This window comes from Peromyscus californicus, unplaced genomic scaffold (assembly GCF_007827085.1).
Source record: "Peromyscus californicus insignis strain IS unplaced genomic scaffold, ASM782708v3 Scaffold_17__1_contigs__length_78620276, whole genome shotgun sequence".
Taxonomy (NCBI): Eukaryota; Metazoa; Chordata; class Mammalia; order Rodentia; family Cricetidae; genus Peromyscus; species Peromyscus californicus.
The window spans coordinates 14978090-14993919 of NW_026294469.1; the positions used below are offsets into that span (position 1 = coordinate 14978090).

The following is a 15830-nucleotide window of genomic DNA, read 5'->3' on the forward strand; positions in this document are numbered from 1 at the left end:
TTCTCTCCAGGAACCACAAAATGATGTTCTACCTCCGGGGGAAGCCACCAAGCCTGGACTTGCTGGGTTTGTGTTTATTTGAAGACATTTCTCCAGCTTTAAACATACAAAGCACAGCTCATTCTTCTGGCCTAATACCCCCCCCCCCCCAAAAAAAAGCCTTGTACTTGTTGAGAAAATACTGTGGAATTTAGCTTCTTCCTAGACAGGAAGGAACAGAGAGATAGTGGGACCTGAGTTAGGGGGTAGGAACCCCTTAAAGTGTTTGGAGCCCCCCAAAGTACTCAGTTCCCTGTGTGGTGGGAACACAAAGAGGATGGGGAGCCTGGGGGCTTCTTGACCTTCGCTTGACTGTGGAGGGCCTTAACTGCTTTTCTAGTTGGTGGAACAAAATACTCAGATAAAATGAACTTAGGAAGGAATGGTTTGTTTGGGCTCATATTTTTACGATATGGTCCATCACGGCAGGGATGGAGGTAGAAGCTTCAGGTGACTGGTCACATGGCATCTCCAGCCAGGAAGCAGAGGGAGATGAATGCACTCAGCTCACTTTATGCTTTTTGTTGAGTCTGGGATCCCAGCTCATGGAATGGTGAGCCTATACTTAGAGACTCTTTCCACCTCCCTTAACCCAGTCTAGAAAATCCCTCACAGACATGCCCAGAAATTTGTTTCAGCAGGGATTCCAAGTCCTGTGAAGCTGACCACAGGGAATTACTGGGAATTGGAGCCATGGGCTGTAGGAACTCTTAGGAAAGGTTTGTGTTTGTTTGTTTGTTTATTTGTGGTTTTTGGTTTTATTTTTTATTTTTTTTGTGTGTGTCAAGGGGAGCAAGAAAGCAGTCACCCGGTAGAGAGAGTGGGACCAGGGACAGACAGGTACTTACCTGGTAGGTGTCACAGCAGAGAAAGAGCCTGGGGACAGAGGCGTGGAAAGGCCTTGGAGAAAGGACTTGGGGCTGGTGGGATTTTAAACTGTCCCCTCTTCTACTAGTTTTTCTTGTTGCTGTGACAAAGTAAATACCCAACAGGTACAATTTGGGGGAAGGAGGATTGATTTTTGACCCCTGACTTAAGAAGATACAATCCAAAGTAAGGCAAGAGACAGTTTCTTGGATCAGGAAGAAGAGAGGGAATGCTAACACTCAGTTTGCTTTCTCCTTTTCCCATCTTTTCTTCCCCCCAAGTCCCCATGGGATGGTGTTATCCACACTGAGGGTGGGTCCTTTCCCCACAAGGTAATTCTCTTTTCAACTCCCTCACAGACACACCCAGAAGCTTTCCCTAGTCTCCTAGGTGAGTCTAAATCAAGGTGACAATGATTGACCATCACACCTTTGAGCTGTACAGTGCAGTTGCCTGCTTGGGGTCTCCTCCCTTTTCCGTCAAGTCTGTCCTCTGTCACTGTGATGTGAGCACATGCCTCCTGGGGTCCCTGGGTCTCCCTCTTGGTGCAGAGCAAATGAAGAAGCAGGAGCTGATTTTCCACAATATGGGAGGGTGAAATGGTACAGATTGTTTGACCTGGCCATTGACTGATAGATCGATGCATTAGCAGACACCCCTAAGCCCACTCTGAGTCAAATGTAGTTCTTGGCCTCTCCATTTAGAAGAGTCTTGTGGGGTTAAAAATGGCAGCAAACAGCTTGGGAAAGGCTGGACAGCCCAAGGTTGGCTTGGTGTTCTGAGGTGCATCATTTGAAGTTTTCAGGAGGTATGTGTATGGCTGTCGAGGGAGAGATTCTTGGAAGGAAGTGGGATAAAGAGAAGGGAGGTTTTGAGGGGGAGAGGGAGGAGCAACTGGGAGGTGGGAAATGACCCAGAATCCCTCAGGACTGAAGGGGCTGGAGTCAGGAAGCCATGGCAGCTTCCGTTGAGTGAGTTGCTCGTGGTCTCTCCAACGGTGAGTTCGACAGTGGGAAAGGAAGGTTCTGAGCTGGTTGCAACTCCTCACAAATGCTGAGCCATGGATCCAGGGTCTGTGAGTTCCAAGGCCCCAGGCAGCCTGGTATGCTTGTGTTTAAGTGTTGGGGACTTGGCTCAGGTTCCATTTTACTCAAGTTGGCACTTGTGGCCTAGAACAAGTAGTTTGACCTGCTCTGCCTTCTTCCTTACTGGAAAAATAAAAACCATGACTATCGTCATTGGGATCAAATGAAGTCCCCAATTCAGCATTCACTGTCTTCCTTGTTGGAAGCTGGATGTGAATTCTGGGGTCAAATGCTCTGGATTTGAATTTCTGCTTCCATTGATCACTAGCTGTGTGATCATGAACAGTGTGCTCTGCCTCAGTTTCCTAATCTGAGGGACACTAATACCTGTCTGCTGAGGTATCTAATGAGGGGTGAGTGAGGCACTAGTGAAGGAATCTGGGTGATCTCTGAGGAGCTCCAGGGTGACTTATGGCTGAGTGCTGGCTGTAGGTGGAGGGGAGAATGTGTTCAGGTGGGCAGGGTGGCCTCTGCTTCTGTGTGATGGTTTTATCTTTTCTCCAGTTCCGCCTGGTGGTGAAGACAGCCCTGAAACTTCTGCTCGTCTTCGTGGAGTACTCTGAGTCCAATGCACCCCTCCTCATTCAGGCTGTTTCTGCTGTTGACACCAAAAGAGGTGAGCAGTCCCTGCCCTGGGGCCATCGAGGTCATGGTGTCTTATATAGGGAGGCTTCCCATCTTCTAGTGAGTTATTGGGAGCATTCCGTGTGTGGACATCTCCATGAAGGACCCAGAGTGGTAACTATGGAGATTAGGGTTGGAAGGTGATGCGATAATGAGGAAAACGCACATGTGACCTAGCCAGCACATGGCAGACCATTGCCTTTTGCCCCCATCACTGAGACCGCACAGAGCACCTGTGCTCCTGAGCCGGTTCAGGTCACCTTGTGTCCTTCCTTCTCTTCCTTGTCCTCTAGAACACTGGCCCATGGATGCCCCTTGAGCCTTCTGCCCTCCTTCCCTCCATCCTGTGCTGTGTCTTACTCAGGGGCCGCAGCATTTCTGACCTGTTGTCGCACACTGTGGGCAACCCGCCCCCACCTTTTCCCCCAGGGTACTCTTGAGGAGAGAGAGAGAGAGAGAGAGAGAGAGAGAGAGAGAGAGAGAGAGAGAGAGAGAGAGAGCGCCTGGGGTGGGGAGCCTGGATCCTAATTCACTGGCCCCTTCTGTCTCTTCTAAAGGGCCTTTTAAAGGAATGCCAAGGGGTGGAGCAAAAGAACTCCCCCCCCAGCACAACCAAGTGCAGAACTTTTCCAATCACCTGGTAACCACGCACGTGATCAATCCATCCCCTTATGCAGCCCTTCTGGGTAAAGCAAGCTCAGATCTCACTAGGAAACCTCTGTGGGCTCCCACAATACACCACCCTGAAGAACAGTGAAAATTCCTTATCATTCCATTTAGCCCTGCCAGTGCCTACAGCATGAAAGCCATCGGAGCCTTTCTGAGTAAGGGACTGCCTGCCTTGCCATCTCTTTCCTGGCCCGGAACACCCCTCCCTGCCTCCTGTGCTCCCGAAGCTCCAAACAACCTTTCTCTCTGCTAGACTGTCATTGCTGCCTGTCCGTTGACCTGAGTATGTCCAGCTCAGGGGTAGGGTCTCTATCTCCCTGTATACTGTTCCAGCACTCAGCTGTCCTGAGCAGACAGGCATGCTATACACAGGTAGAAAAGAGTGGCGTGTCATGTGCCACATGTGATCTCAGCACCAAGGAGGCTGAAGCAGGAGGATCATGAGTTCAAAGTTAGCCTAGGCTACCTAGAAAGTCAAGACCCTGACTTGAGAAGAAAAAAAGAGAAGTAGGAACTGTAGCTGGATCGTGTGAACCATGCTGTGGTCCACAGTGATGTGAAGTCTTTAGCTGAAATGTTAGGATGCCTGTGGCATCTCTTGCTCATTTTCCTCTGAGAGGACCTGATTGTTCTTACCACCATCCCCACAAAGACTCAGATAAGTAAGAGGAAAATCTGAATAATATTTTTTTCTCTTTATGATTGTAATAGTAATACTTCACTTAAAAAACCTGGAAAACCCAGTCCACAAATGATCCCAAATCACTTTTGCTATCAACAGGCAGGTGTGCTAACATGTTGATGTATTCCCATCCAAGTCCTGGACACTTACAGACAAAGCAGCCTCTGTGCTTTGTTGGGAAGATTAGCAGCCTAGATTATACTCTTTATTCAAACTAGATATGTCTGACTCAACCTGGCTCACTACTCCTTTCTGATGCCCATTCAAAATGGGAAAGATAGTAGCTTCCTCATTTCTTTGAAGGTCTGAGTTAACAAATGCCCGCCAGGACTATGAACCGGGTACCTACACCTTTGCTCTGAACACACAGGCAGATGCCAGCCCTGGCATGGCCAGTCCAGCCTAGAAGCAACTCTTGGCCTCTCTGAGGGAGTGTGGAAAGATGGGAGAGCCTCAGGCAAGGTCAGAGCCTGGAAGGCAGGTCTCAGACCATAGCCACTTGCCCACTTCTACACAACATGGTGCCATCTGGTACCAGACAGGAGATGTCTTAGAGTAAGAACAGATGATAGGGCCAGCTAACAGTCCTGAATTATGAGAGCCAGACATCCTAAGAAACGATGTCTGACTTCCCGAAAGCCTGGTGGGTATTTGGGAAAATGGTGGTTCCCCTGATTTCTCCTTGTAGGATATGTGTTCCATCTCCAGCTATGGAGTTATTTTAGGAGTACAGATGCATGTTTTGTTAACCTCTCTTAAACTTTGGGTATCTCAAGGACACTTGCTGTTGGACCATGATATAGGGACATCCTTTTCATAGCTTTGAGGTTCTCCATTGGCCTTGTTGAATAGCATCTTCTAGCATCTTTCTTTGGAGTTCCCGCTGCATAAAGGACATGTTGTGGAGAGGGAATGACCCTCAGATGAACCTAGGGCTTTGTTTCCCACATCAAGCTTCATTCCACAGTCTCAGCCTGGGGCCTCTACTATCCTAAGTCTCTCCAACCAGACAAAATGATGGCCATCTTTTCTCAATTAGTTAAAAAAAAATCCCATAGATTGTTTTCTCAGCTTGGTAGATTTTGCCTATAAAATTTCTTCAACCTTTGGCAACTGCCGTAATGTGCCTGCCACTAAACACGAAGAGCTGCAAACAAAGGAACATCACTAATGAAAAAACCCAGAGAAAGCTCATCATGTGTGGCTCATGAGCGCGTTTCTTCATGGCTATGTGTGGTCTTGGCTGTGATTCTGGAATGCATACATATAGCGTCATCCTGGTTTACTGGTAATAAAGTTGCCCTAGGATTCTGTGATGGAATTAGGCATACAAATATGTCATGGAGTTCTGCAGAGAGCAACACAAATTCCAGGTGTTTCCAGCAACAGGTTTTAGAGCAGTCTCCAGGTCTTTACGTGCCAGAGATGACTGAAGGAAAGCTGAGCATGTCCACGTGGGCACACGTGCAAATAGCTCATAAATTCTGCTCCACGGAGAGGCTCCAGACTCATTCCTTGGCAGGAGTGATTGGCATGGGAAAGTGGGGACAGTCATCTTTCCATTTTTTTTATTAGACAGGAAAACTCTTAGAGTTGAGGACCCAGCAAATAAAACTAACAAAATAAACTAAAAGCCCTCAAAAAGTCCTTACCACCTAAAGCAGTTGAAGTCATCCCAGAACAGATTTCCTTGGTGGCTTTATAAACATCATGCATGGCCACCTGTGAGTTAACCAGAAGTGTGGCATGGGCGTAGAGTGGGCCACTTAGAGAGCCTAGGAAGAAAGTCCGTCAAAGGAGCCTGGTAGTGTAGCTCAGTGGCAGAGTGCCTCTCTAATATGCATGAGGCCTGCCCTGCATTCAGTCCTCATTACCTCAAAACAGACAAACCAAAAACGTACCTCATAGGTAGTAATTAACATTTACGGATATGAATATGTGAACATTTTAAATGCCTCATTTGGCCTAGCCTGCTATACTTTGCTTTGGGGCTAGCATAAAAAAGTGAGTTTGATTAGGCCCTGAAAGTGTCGTGGAATCACAACTGTCTCCTCAGATCCTCTAGATCATCTTCACTCTTCTAGTGTGTATGTGTGTGTGTGTGTGTGTGTGTGTGTGTGTGTATGTGTGTGTGTGTGTTGCGGGGGGGGGGGGGATGTGCAGAGGTTGACTTAGGATGCCTTCTTTAATCGCTCTCTGGGTTACTTTTCTCCAGGGTCTCTGGCTGAACCAGAAGCGAGATCACTGATCTGTCTAGACTGACTGGCCAGAGAGCCCTGGGGATCTGTTTGGCTCTGCCTCCCTAGCATGGGGATTATAGTCACACACCACTACAGCTAGATGTGTTATGTGGCTTCTGGGACTCAAACTCAGGACCTCGTGCTTGTACGCCAAGTGCTTTATACCATCAGAGTCATCCCCAGCTCTCTCTCTCTTGCTTATATCGTTATGTCACTTTTTTTCTCTGGGGGTAGATGCAGCCTGACAGAAAGAGAGAAGGACAGTAACTCATGGAAGCTTTAAGGAGATCACTGATTTGTCATTTTGCCTTGTCAGACTCTCTTTTCTTAAGATTTGCCCTGTGGTGGGTTGTCTTGAAGCTAGGCAGAGCAATGGTCCCTCTGACATGTAGTTAGCCTCTCCCACAGAGGGTGAGCTCGGGAAACAGAAAGGGCTACTCATTTTGTCATAAATCTTGGGTCCTATTAATTTGGTCCAGAATAGCTTTTGAAGTTATATTTTTCAAATTTGAATGTAAAGTGATGAGATATGACTTAATTCCTGGACATGCATATCACACATGGTTATCATAGAATAAAATCTAATTATCCATTCAAGCAATCTTGTCTTTGATTCTGCTTGAGGGTATCCTGAATGGTGAAGAACACCCAAAGCATGGTGGAGGTTAGAGGTTACACACTTGAGCTGGACTTCACTGTTCATTGTCAGAAGTCTCTGTGGAGACTACAGAGATCTATTACGTGGAAAGATCCAGAATGTGCTGGCAGGAATTTCCAGCATGTTTTTGATCATTAGACCAACTCATGTACAAGGCATTGTGTTAAGTGTCTGATTAAGTTAATGCAGGGGCCTATTAGGAGAAGAATAAGATGGGAAATGTCTCAAACATGTCGTCTGTGGGTATGTCTTTAGTTTGAGTTAAGAAAGAGGCACGGTGCCTTGGTGGCAAGGGAGGACTGGCCTGGAGCCTTGTAGATGGTGAGCGTTGTAAGTGTTGGTGTTACCAATAGCCACGGCCATGATAATGACAGCTACTGATGTTTGACTGTCTGTGATGCAACAGACAAAGCCAGTTAGTGTCCACACAGAGTTCAGTCATTATGCAAATATTTGAGTCAACTGTGGGCTTTTAAACACCAGGAGGCACCAGGTTCTTATGGAGCCTATGTTGCAATGTTTAGGGTACAGGGCGGGTGGACATTGGATCTTGAGGGAGACAGATAGTAATGACAACCTTGTCTTCCAATGTACCCCATCAATGCTGAGAAAGGAACTAGAAATGCCTTTTCTCCTGGACACCTCGCAGTAATCCTTAAGACAAACACTTGCATCTCAGCTTATAGATGTGTCCCCCAACCTGTCTTAATCCCCAACTTAAATCTTTTTCTTTTTACATTTATGTATTTGCTTATTTATGGAGTGAGTGTGTGTGTGTGTGTGTGTGTGTGTGTGTGTGTGTTGTGTGTGTGTGTGTGTGTGTGTGTGTTGTAAGAGTGAGGCAGGGATTTGGCTCTTTCCCTGTCTCTGGGACACCTACCTCTATTACTTGGCTTTTCCTTTCCCAGGCCCCACAGGGCACTTTGGATTGAAAATCAACAATGAGGAAGTAGTTCTGAGTCCAGAAGCCCCAGAAAAATTAAAACTACGGACTGAAGTGTTTTCTCCCAGGCACAGTGCTCCTAGGAATTCTTCCAGCATCTTCTGGGAGCCCTCTAGTCCCTGAGACTGATGCCCCATTAGAAACACAAGCAGGTATTTCCTGAACTCATCGGGACAGTGAGGCCACCTTGGCTGGCTGCCTTGGAGGCTGAAATGGTCACTTCATTGGTATTTGAACAACTATACCCTGGTGCTAACTGTCAAGGAGTTTGATGATAAATGTCCAGAGACAATTTAGTGGGTAATGGGAGGGAGAGCATGTCTGTGCATTCAGAGTTAAAAAGAGGGGCAGGAGATTGCTTGGTTTTGACTGACTGGGTAACTCAGCTAAAGGATGAGACCAGGTTCACTCACAGGGAGAGCTGTCATGTCTGCTTGTGGAGTTAACCTGTGTGTGTCATGTCTTATAGAAGGTGGCTGCTCCTCCGTCCTTCTGTCTTCTTTCCTTACTGTGTGTATCTGCCTTCTCATTCTTGGAAAGCTGTTCCATCTTCACAGACTAAGTGCCCTCTCAGAAATCATCACTGTTCTCAGATGTTTTACTGACTCTGTGCCAAATGGCAGGCACTGTGCTGAACATGCAGAGATGAACAAAAGTGATACTGTTTCTGCCTTTGGGAAATGTTTATCTCAAGGCCAAGGTCAGCTCTGTCACCAGCCATCCAAGGACCAGCATTCGGAAACTGCTGTGCTTAGGTTATTTACAAATTTACTTTATCAAGCCAGAATAAGTAATATCCATTTGAGATACTTTATAGAGGAATCACACAGAAAAGAGGTTCACATTCCAGCCCACCCACCCAAGGGCAAGCCAGTGCTTCTATCACTCCTAATATGCATCTCAGATCATGCCAAAAGATGGCTTTGTCCTTCGTGGCCTTGCCCTTGACTTAATGGTCTTGAATGTACAGTGTTTTACAGCTCTATCACAGAGGCTGCAAAGAGCTCATGAGCCTTCAGTAGTGGGCTCACGTGGAGGAACCTCGAATCCCATGCCTTCCACAGCCATGCTCACTATATCTCCCTTGCCTTAGCTAAATATGTCTGCCACTTCTCAGATGTTGACTCTGTGCTTGTATCTCTGTTTGTAGCTATGTCTAGCTATTTCACTAGATTCTAAACCCATCAGGAGACATTACCCACTAGACTCTGTACCCAGCTGATCCCCAGACAATATCTGTACCCCATGGCTTAGAGGTGGCATTGTTTTGCTCTTGACATGTTCTAGGAAGAAATGCCACTGTTACTGCTTGGAACTGATGAGTAAATCAAGGTCTCCACACCTTGCTCAGTGTGTGCTGCTGGCCTATCAGTGATTACTTATGAAGGGTTTTAGTTTGCATCCCAAAAGTGTGCACACGAACAGACTTAAAACTGTGTATTTAGTATAAAGGAGACTTCTCAGACAAATAGTTATGGATCCCGATAACGAACATGAGACAGGATAGTATATTGGTTGCTAAGAAATACGGTTTATTAGGACAGGCACAAGTCCAGCTTAAAGATGTGTCCACCCTTACACACACACAGTGATGGAAAGACATTGCCATCCCAGGAGAACTCCTTGGTGAAACTTCAGTGTGATTGGGATAATGGATGTCATTGAATTGCTGTTTCTAATGGTTTTTACTTTACTCATAGGCATCAAACCCTGGTCCAACATCATGGAAATCCTGGAGGAGAAAGATGGAGTGGACACGGAGCTATTGGTTTATGCAATGACTCTAGTAAACAAGGTTGGTTGGATTGTGCCCCCCTCAAAAAACAGGGGTGAAAGCCTTAAATTCTATGAAGAGGGTCTTTAGTCATTAGGACAACTCTAATCAAATATGACTGATGGCCTTACAGAAGAGGGAGAGGGGAAGAGAGAGAGAGAGAGAGAGAGAGAGAGAGAGAGAGAGAGAGAGAGAGAGAGAGAGGAAAAGAAAGTATGAACACATACAGGGAAGATGGCCACATGAGGACAGAGGCAGAGATTAGAATGGTCCATCTGTGACCCTAGGAGTACCAAAGTTGGCTAACCACCAACCTAGAAATAGTGAAGGATCAGGGTAAGTCCAAGGGGCTGTTACAGAGAACATAGCCCTTGATTTCAGACCATAAAGTCCTGACGTGTTAAGACACCTAGCTCATGGTAACTAGTTGCACCAGCTGTAGGAAGATGAAAAACTGTTCCTCATGAGCCACAACTTGGTGATTGGAAGGCAAGAGCAAGAACTGTAAGAGGTCGTTTCATACCAAATCTCACCCTTAATGACATTTCCCCATTAGAATTAGCAATTTAACTCAGAAGAAGTGATTCACAGGTCAAGAAGACACAAGGCTTTGTGTTTGTTGAATTCTGACTCTTGGGCAGAGGTGAGGATCCTGGAGGTAGATCCCACCTCCTTTTTGTTGTCATGACCTCACCTATGTGCTCTTGTTACTTCTACCACATCCCTTTCTGGTCATCATTTTGTAGGACAGTTACAATCCTTTAAGACTATCCTCAGAAGTACTGCTTGGGTGGCGTTGGTTCCCATGGTGACCCTGAACAGACTATCTTGGTCCTAATGTCCCTTCATTCAGATTGTCACACCCCACATCCCAAGCATCATTGTCACTACCCTGAGGATTTTCTTTAGACTGTTTGTTGACTATGAGTCTGTAGAACCAACTACAGTGATGAGGAGTAAGGCTTTGGAAGGTTCCAGAATCTTTTGCTGGAATATAACTAGAGACCTGCTTCTCCTAACTAACAGAAGATGCAATCTAAATATGAGGCACACCTTCTGCTCAGTGGTAACATGTTGCATTCACGCTAAGAATGGTCAATATTTTTAGCATGCAGATGAGTGGCGTGGGGGTGCCTTCAGGCAGACCTAGGATTCAGAACTTGCCATGGAGTCAACATTGTGCTGATAGAACAGATTCATCCATGATTGGGGCGCAGTAGTGATAAATAGAAATAAACATTTTCAGGTCATATATCGCGATCAATCCTGAATAAAAAATATATTCCAGCATAACACATCAGAACTGTAGGGGGAAAACACTTGAGAAAGAGATGAAGATGGTATTAATCTCTGATTGATAAGAGTTATAAATTGAATGGTGGATGAAAAGTCTCAGGTCTGGGGTTAAAGAGGGACACAGATGGATTTTGGGGAGTAAGAAGTTTTTAGAAGAGTTATTAATGTTGTGGGCAAACTGGCAATAACATGGTGGGAGCTCTTCGGAGAAGTTGAGCCTCAGCACCAGGAACAGACAGCAATATGGGGCTCTGAAGTAGAATCAGGCCTACCAGACAGGAGTGGAAGTCTCTGAGCCAGAGAGCCTGCAGCCAGACTCTGAGTCTCAGGCATCAGGAAGAGATGGGGAGCAGAGTGTGTGGCTATCTGTTGTCTGTTGATGTATCTGGGTCTGTAAATTCACTCCCCCACATATCCCTAGATATCCACATATCTCTCCAATAGGGTGCTTGCCTGTGTCTGTGATAGGCGAGGGTCTGCTGCAGGTACTGTGGCCTGGGCTGCCGTCTGGTCTAGATCCCAACAGTGGAGAGACTGGATCACCTAAACAAGACATTTATTGCAAGTAGCAAGGGATGGCAATGTGAGATAGATGTGTGGTGGGAAGAGACTAAAGGCACATTTGCAGAGGCTGAAGTAAGGGGACGCCTTCAGAAGAAAAGAGAAATTGGATGTAAGCCACTTTGAAACACAGGCCTTTGGTAAGGGGGCTTTAGTTGGTGTTAACTCATTGGTGGAGGCAGCTCACCTTGGGCAATTGTGGTATAACCAAACAGCCTCTTCAGAGTTCTGTGGATAATTCTTAATCTAGGCATATGGACATAAGTGCCCCTGCAGTGTGGCCCAGATGGGCCTTTTGCCTTGGATTTGATATAAATGACTCCATTTTGGTACTGACAGCTTTTTGTTTTATTTTGAGTTTATTTTGATTATTACAGTAAAAGATTGTAAAAATGAGCCGGGCGGTGGTGGTGCACACCTTTAATCCCTGCATTTGGGAGGCAGAGGCAGGTGGATCTCTGTGAGTTTGAGGCCAGTCTGGTCTACAGAGAGAGTTCCAGGACAGGCTCCAAAGCTACACAGAGAAACCCTGTTTTGAAAAACAAACAAACAAACAAACAAAAAAGATTATTAAATGAATATTTAAATATGTTACTGAATAAAATTATAAAGGGTCTTGTTTGTAAAATGAAAATCTCAAAGCTATAGGCAAATGACAAACTAGGAAGCTATTGGCCAAAAAACCCAATATCCTGAATATATTAATAAAGTTTTTTTTTTTTTTAAAAGACCTTAAGTCAATCATGAATACTAGAAATGCACAGTAAAGCATAAAGACATTCTCCCAGGCTACATGACTGCCACCAGGGTTAAGCCTGGGCCCTGCAGCCCTAGCAAGTGAGGCTCAGCCACCCATCCTCAAAATACCACCTCAAGAGTCAAGTCTGTGAAAAGCAGAGAGATGAAATTTAGTTAATATGGCCACATTGGGAAGAGGAGCCAATAAAGAGGTCAGTGGCTGACTCTGGGCTAGTGACATGAACTTAAAGTTTAAACCAGGGGTGAGAGACATGCATTCCTGGTCAGGGTGTGGCCCTGCTCATCACTGACACTCCATTGTCTGGGCTCCTGCAAGTGACCGTAACCATGGGAAGTCTCTACAGGAGACAAGTTCCTCCTCTGACAGCATCTGGGCCTCAGCTCTTCCTCAAGCTTGAGATTCCTGGAGAGTCTAAAATTCCTTGGGGGTCATTGTCAGGTAGCCAAAGGGAAGGACACAGTGTCCCCCTTTAGGACAGCCTCACCTCTACCATGACAGTTATATTTCTTGTTGCTGCTTTAAAAAAAAAAAAAAAAAACAAGAAAAAAAAATCAAACCATGTCTCCCTATATAGTTCTGGCTAGAACTTAATGTGCAGAGCAGGCTGGCCTTGAACTCACACTGATGCCCGATCTCTGTCTCTGCTTCCTGAGTATTAAGATTACAGGTGTGCACCATGTGTGAGCAGGTACCTTCAGAGGCCATCTCTCCAGCCCCCTGCATCTATTTATTTCATCTTAAGATTTTTTTTATATGCATATGGGAGTTTTGTCTGCGTGTCTGTCTGTGCAGCATGTGTGTGCCTGATGCCCATGGAGACTAGAAAGGTTGGTCCCTGGAACTGGAGTTACAGATGTCCATGAGCAGCCATGTGGGTGCTGGGAATTGAACCTGGGTTCTCTAGAAGAGCAGCCGGTGGTCTTAATTGTGTGCATCTCTCCAACCCCTGTATTTACTTATTAATTGGGCATTTGCTGGTGAGTGCACAGTCAACTCTTATATGGTCATGACAGGAAACAGCCACATTTCGGATGGATAATCATAAGGACTCTACTTTATTTCTGATTCTGCTCATCAGCTTACTTGGCCGTGGGATTTGCAGCATGGTTTTGAAGATGAAGCTTAGCTCTTTCCTGCCCTTTACAGTTACTGACCTTGCTCTGTAGAACTCTGAACTCAGTAGAAATGAGCATTCCCTCTTGACCAGTGTTGTCTGCTGTGATCTTTCTCATTGGCAGACTGTGGCCACTTTCCTCACTGTGGCAGCAGAGCGAGGGCACTCTGTTGTCACACTGACACACACCCTCTGTTGTCGACACTCGCCCTCTGCTGGACATGGTGAGACACAAACCAGAGACTCCTCGCTTGCTCATTCTTTTCTGGCCCTTCTGCTGTCTACCCAAGCAAGACAGTTCCCACCTTAAAGGGATACGAGCTTATTCTAGAACCAAATTTGAGTGGCTCTGGCCTGGGAACAGAGACTGAGGGTAATTCAAATTCCATGTTCAAGGTGGAAGCAGCTTCATGAGGCTTTTTCATTAATAGTTTTTCATTAATCAAGGCAAGTTTGCAATGTATTGGTAGGTACATCAGAAAGGTGGTTACAGCAAGATGGGAAAGGTTTTCTACAGGCCTCAGATGCTGGCTCATGACAGTCTTGGCTTTTGAGTTGGTGGAAGCTAGGGGTTTGTTAAGTTAATAGATTTCAAAGGGTTTTTGCCTACTAGTCAGTTTTTGTCTATTAGTCTATCTATCTTTCTGAAAAAGAGGCGGGCAAGGAGTGGCTATTTGGGGGGCTAAAGCTCGCTAAGAAAAGGTAATAAGCCTCTGGACCTGCAGCATGTCAGCCTCTCCACATCACTGCAGTTCTAGTAAACCCGTCAGTCCATGCTGGCACAGCTTTTTCCCCTAGGAATACTTGTTGACATACCTTATCTGTGCCTATCCTGATTAGTTTTTATGTCAATTTGACATAAGATGAGTCGCCTGGAAAGAGAAAACCTCAAAAGAAGAATTTCCTTGATCAAACTGGCCTATGACCATGTCTGTGAGGGAATTGTCTCCACTGATTATTGAGGTGGGAGGGCCCAGCACACTGTGGGCAGCACCATCCCTAGGCAATTGGATCCACAACCTAGGCTGTGGATCCAAGACAGCCAAACAAGAGTCAGAGAACAGGCTAGCAAGCATAATTCCTCTGTGTTTCTGCTTCATTTCCTGCCTGGGTTCCTGTCCCAGGTTCCCTCAGTGATGGGCTGTGACCTGGAAGTGTAAATCAAATAGGTTCTTTCCACCCCTAAGTTGCTTTTGGTCAGTGTTTTATCACGGCAACAGAAGAGCCAGCTAGGACAGTGCCTGCTCTTTACAAATGGAGAAGGTCCTGGGAGAGGTCGGTCCAGGCACAACCATTCCTGGAAAAGCCCACAGACCACTGCCACTCAGAGTTCATTTTGTTTTACTGAATTGCAGTCATGATTATGGCCCCAATGAGTCAAATGCACCAAGCTACCAGACAGAGTAGCAAAATAAACCCTTAATGTGAGTCTGGGAAAAACAAAAACACAAACACAAAACACCAGATTCTAAAGTCTGGGAAATTCTGTTGCAAATTGGGTGGTTTCTAACTAGAATCAATTTTGACAAAATAAATGGTGGTATAATGACATGAATTTAAAAACTGACATTTCCATGATAAAGGCAGTAAACCCTAGTCTGCCTTGCATTCTGAGACCAGAGTGGCTTTTTTTTTTTTTTTTTTGCTGTTGTTGTTTACCAGAGACATCAAGCAAACCCTCTACCTTTCTGCATCCCTACACGTGTCTTGAAAAGAATTGAGGGAAGGAAAATGTCAAAATGAGACTGTCACCTCTTCTGCCATAGCTGAAATCCTCCTGGGTAGAGCTCTTGCCTGGAATAGGGCCTCAGACTAGTCACCTCATAGAATAAGATGAGGATTGGGGAGGTGGCAAAAGGACCCCAGGGAGCTCTGGGAAGAGTCATTGCTTCATTAGGGCCTGGGCATAGTTAATCATGTGAGATTCAGGCTAAGTGGATGACTTTTTAAACATTTCATTTTATTGCTTTAAACATTGAAATGGCTCTTTCCCTTCTGGTATGTGGCTGTATGAGTTTTAACACACACAGAGAGGTGGATTGACTTCACAGTTAGGATACATATAGGTTCCATTTCCCCTAAAAATCTCACTAGTGTGTTTTCATAGACATCTTAGCCCCCAATCCATAACCCTTGCAACCACTGATTTTCTAGGTACTATAGTCTTGTCTTTTCAGGGTCAAATGGATTCTTGTAGTATGTAACCCTTTGAAGCTGGCTTCCCTCTCTCTGTATAAAACACACTCAGGTGTGTTAGTGTGTATGTTAATAGCTCACTCCCTTTGGGGGTATATATGATTGTGCTGCACAGGTGCACCACAGTATATTCACCCATGTGTCTAAGTTATCCATTCGCCTGTGGAGGGGGTTGAAGGTCACAGTTTTTGCCTTCCACAGGTGACGCTGCGGAGTGTGGGAGCATGGGCTTTTTTACCACACTGGCTTTATCCTGTATGAAGGTTTATCCTCTGAAAACCCAAGGAGAGATGAATTTCTTTGAAGACAGAGTTTGGTCTCT

At 45.7% G+C, this 15830-nt stretch overlaps 1 protein-coding gene across 1 annotated transcript in view; it reads left to right on the forward strand.

The window, feature by feature from the left end:
* Fhod3 (formin homology 2 domain containing 3) overlaps positions 1–15830 on the forward strand; it is a 428882-nt gene that overhangs the window by 274617 nt on the left and 138435 nt on the right. Inside the window, 2 exon segments of the mRNA XM_052741682.1 lie at positions 2496–2607; positions 9508–9602. Of these exon segments, the coding sequence (XP_052597642.1) occupies positions 2496–2607; positions 9508–9602 (207 nt within the window).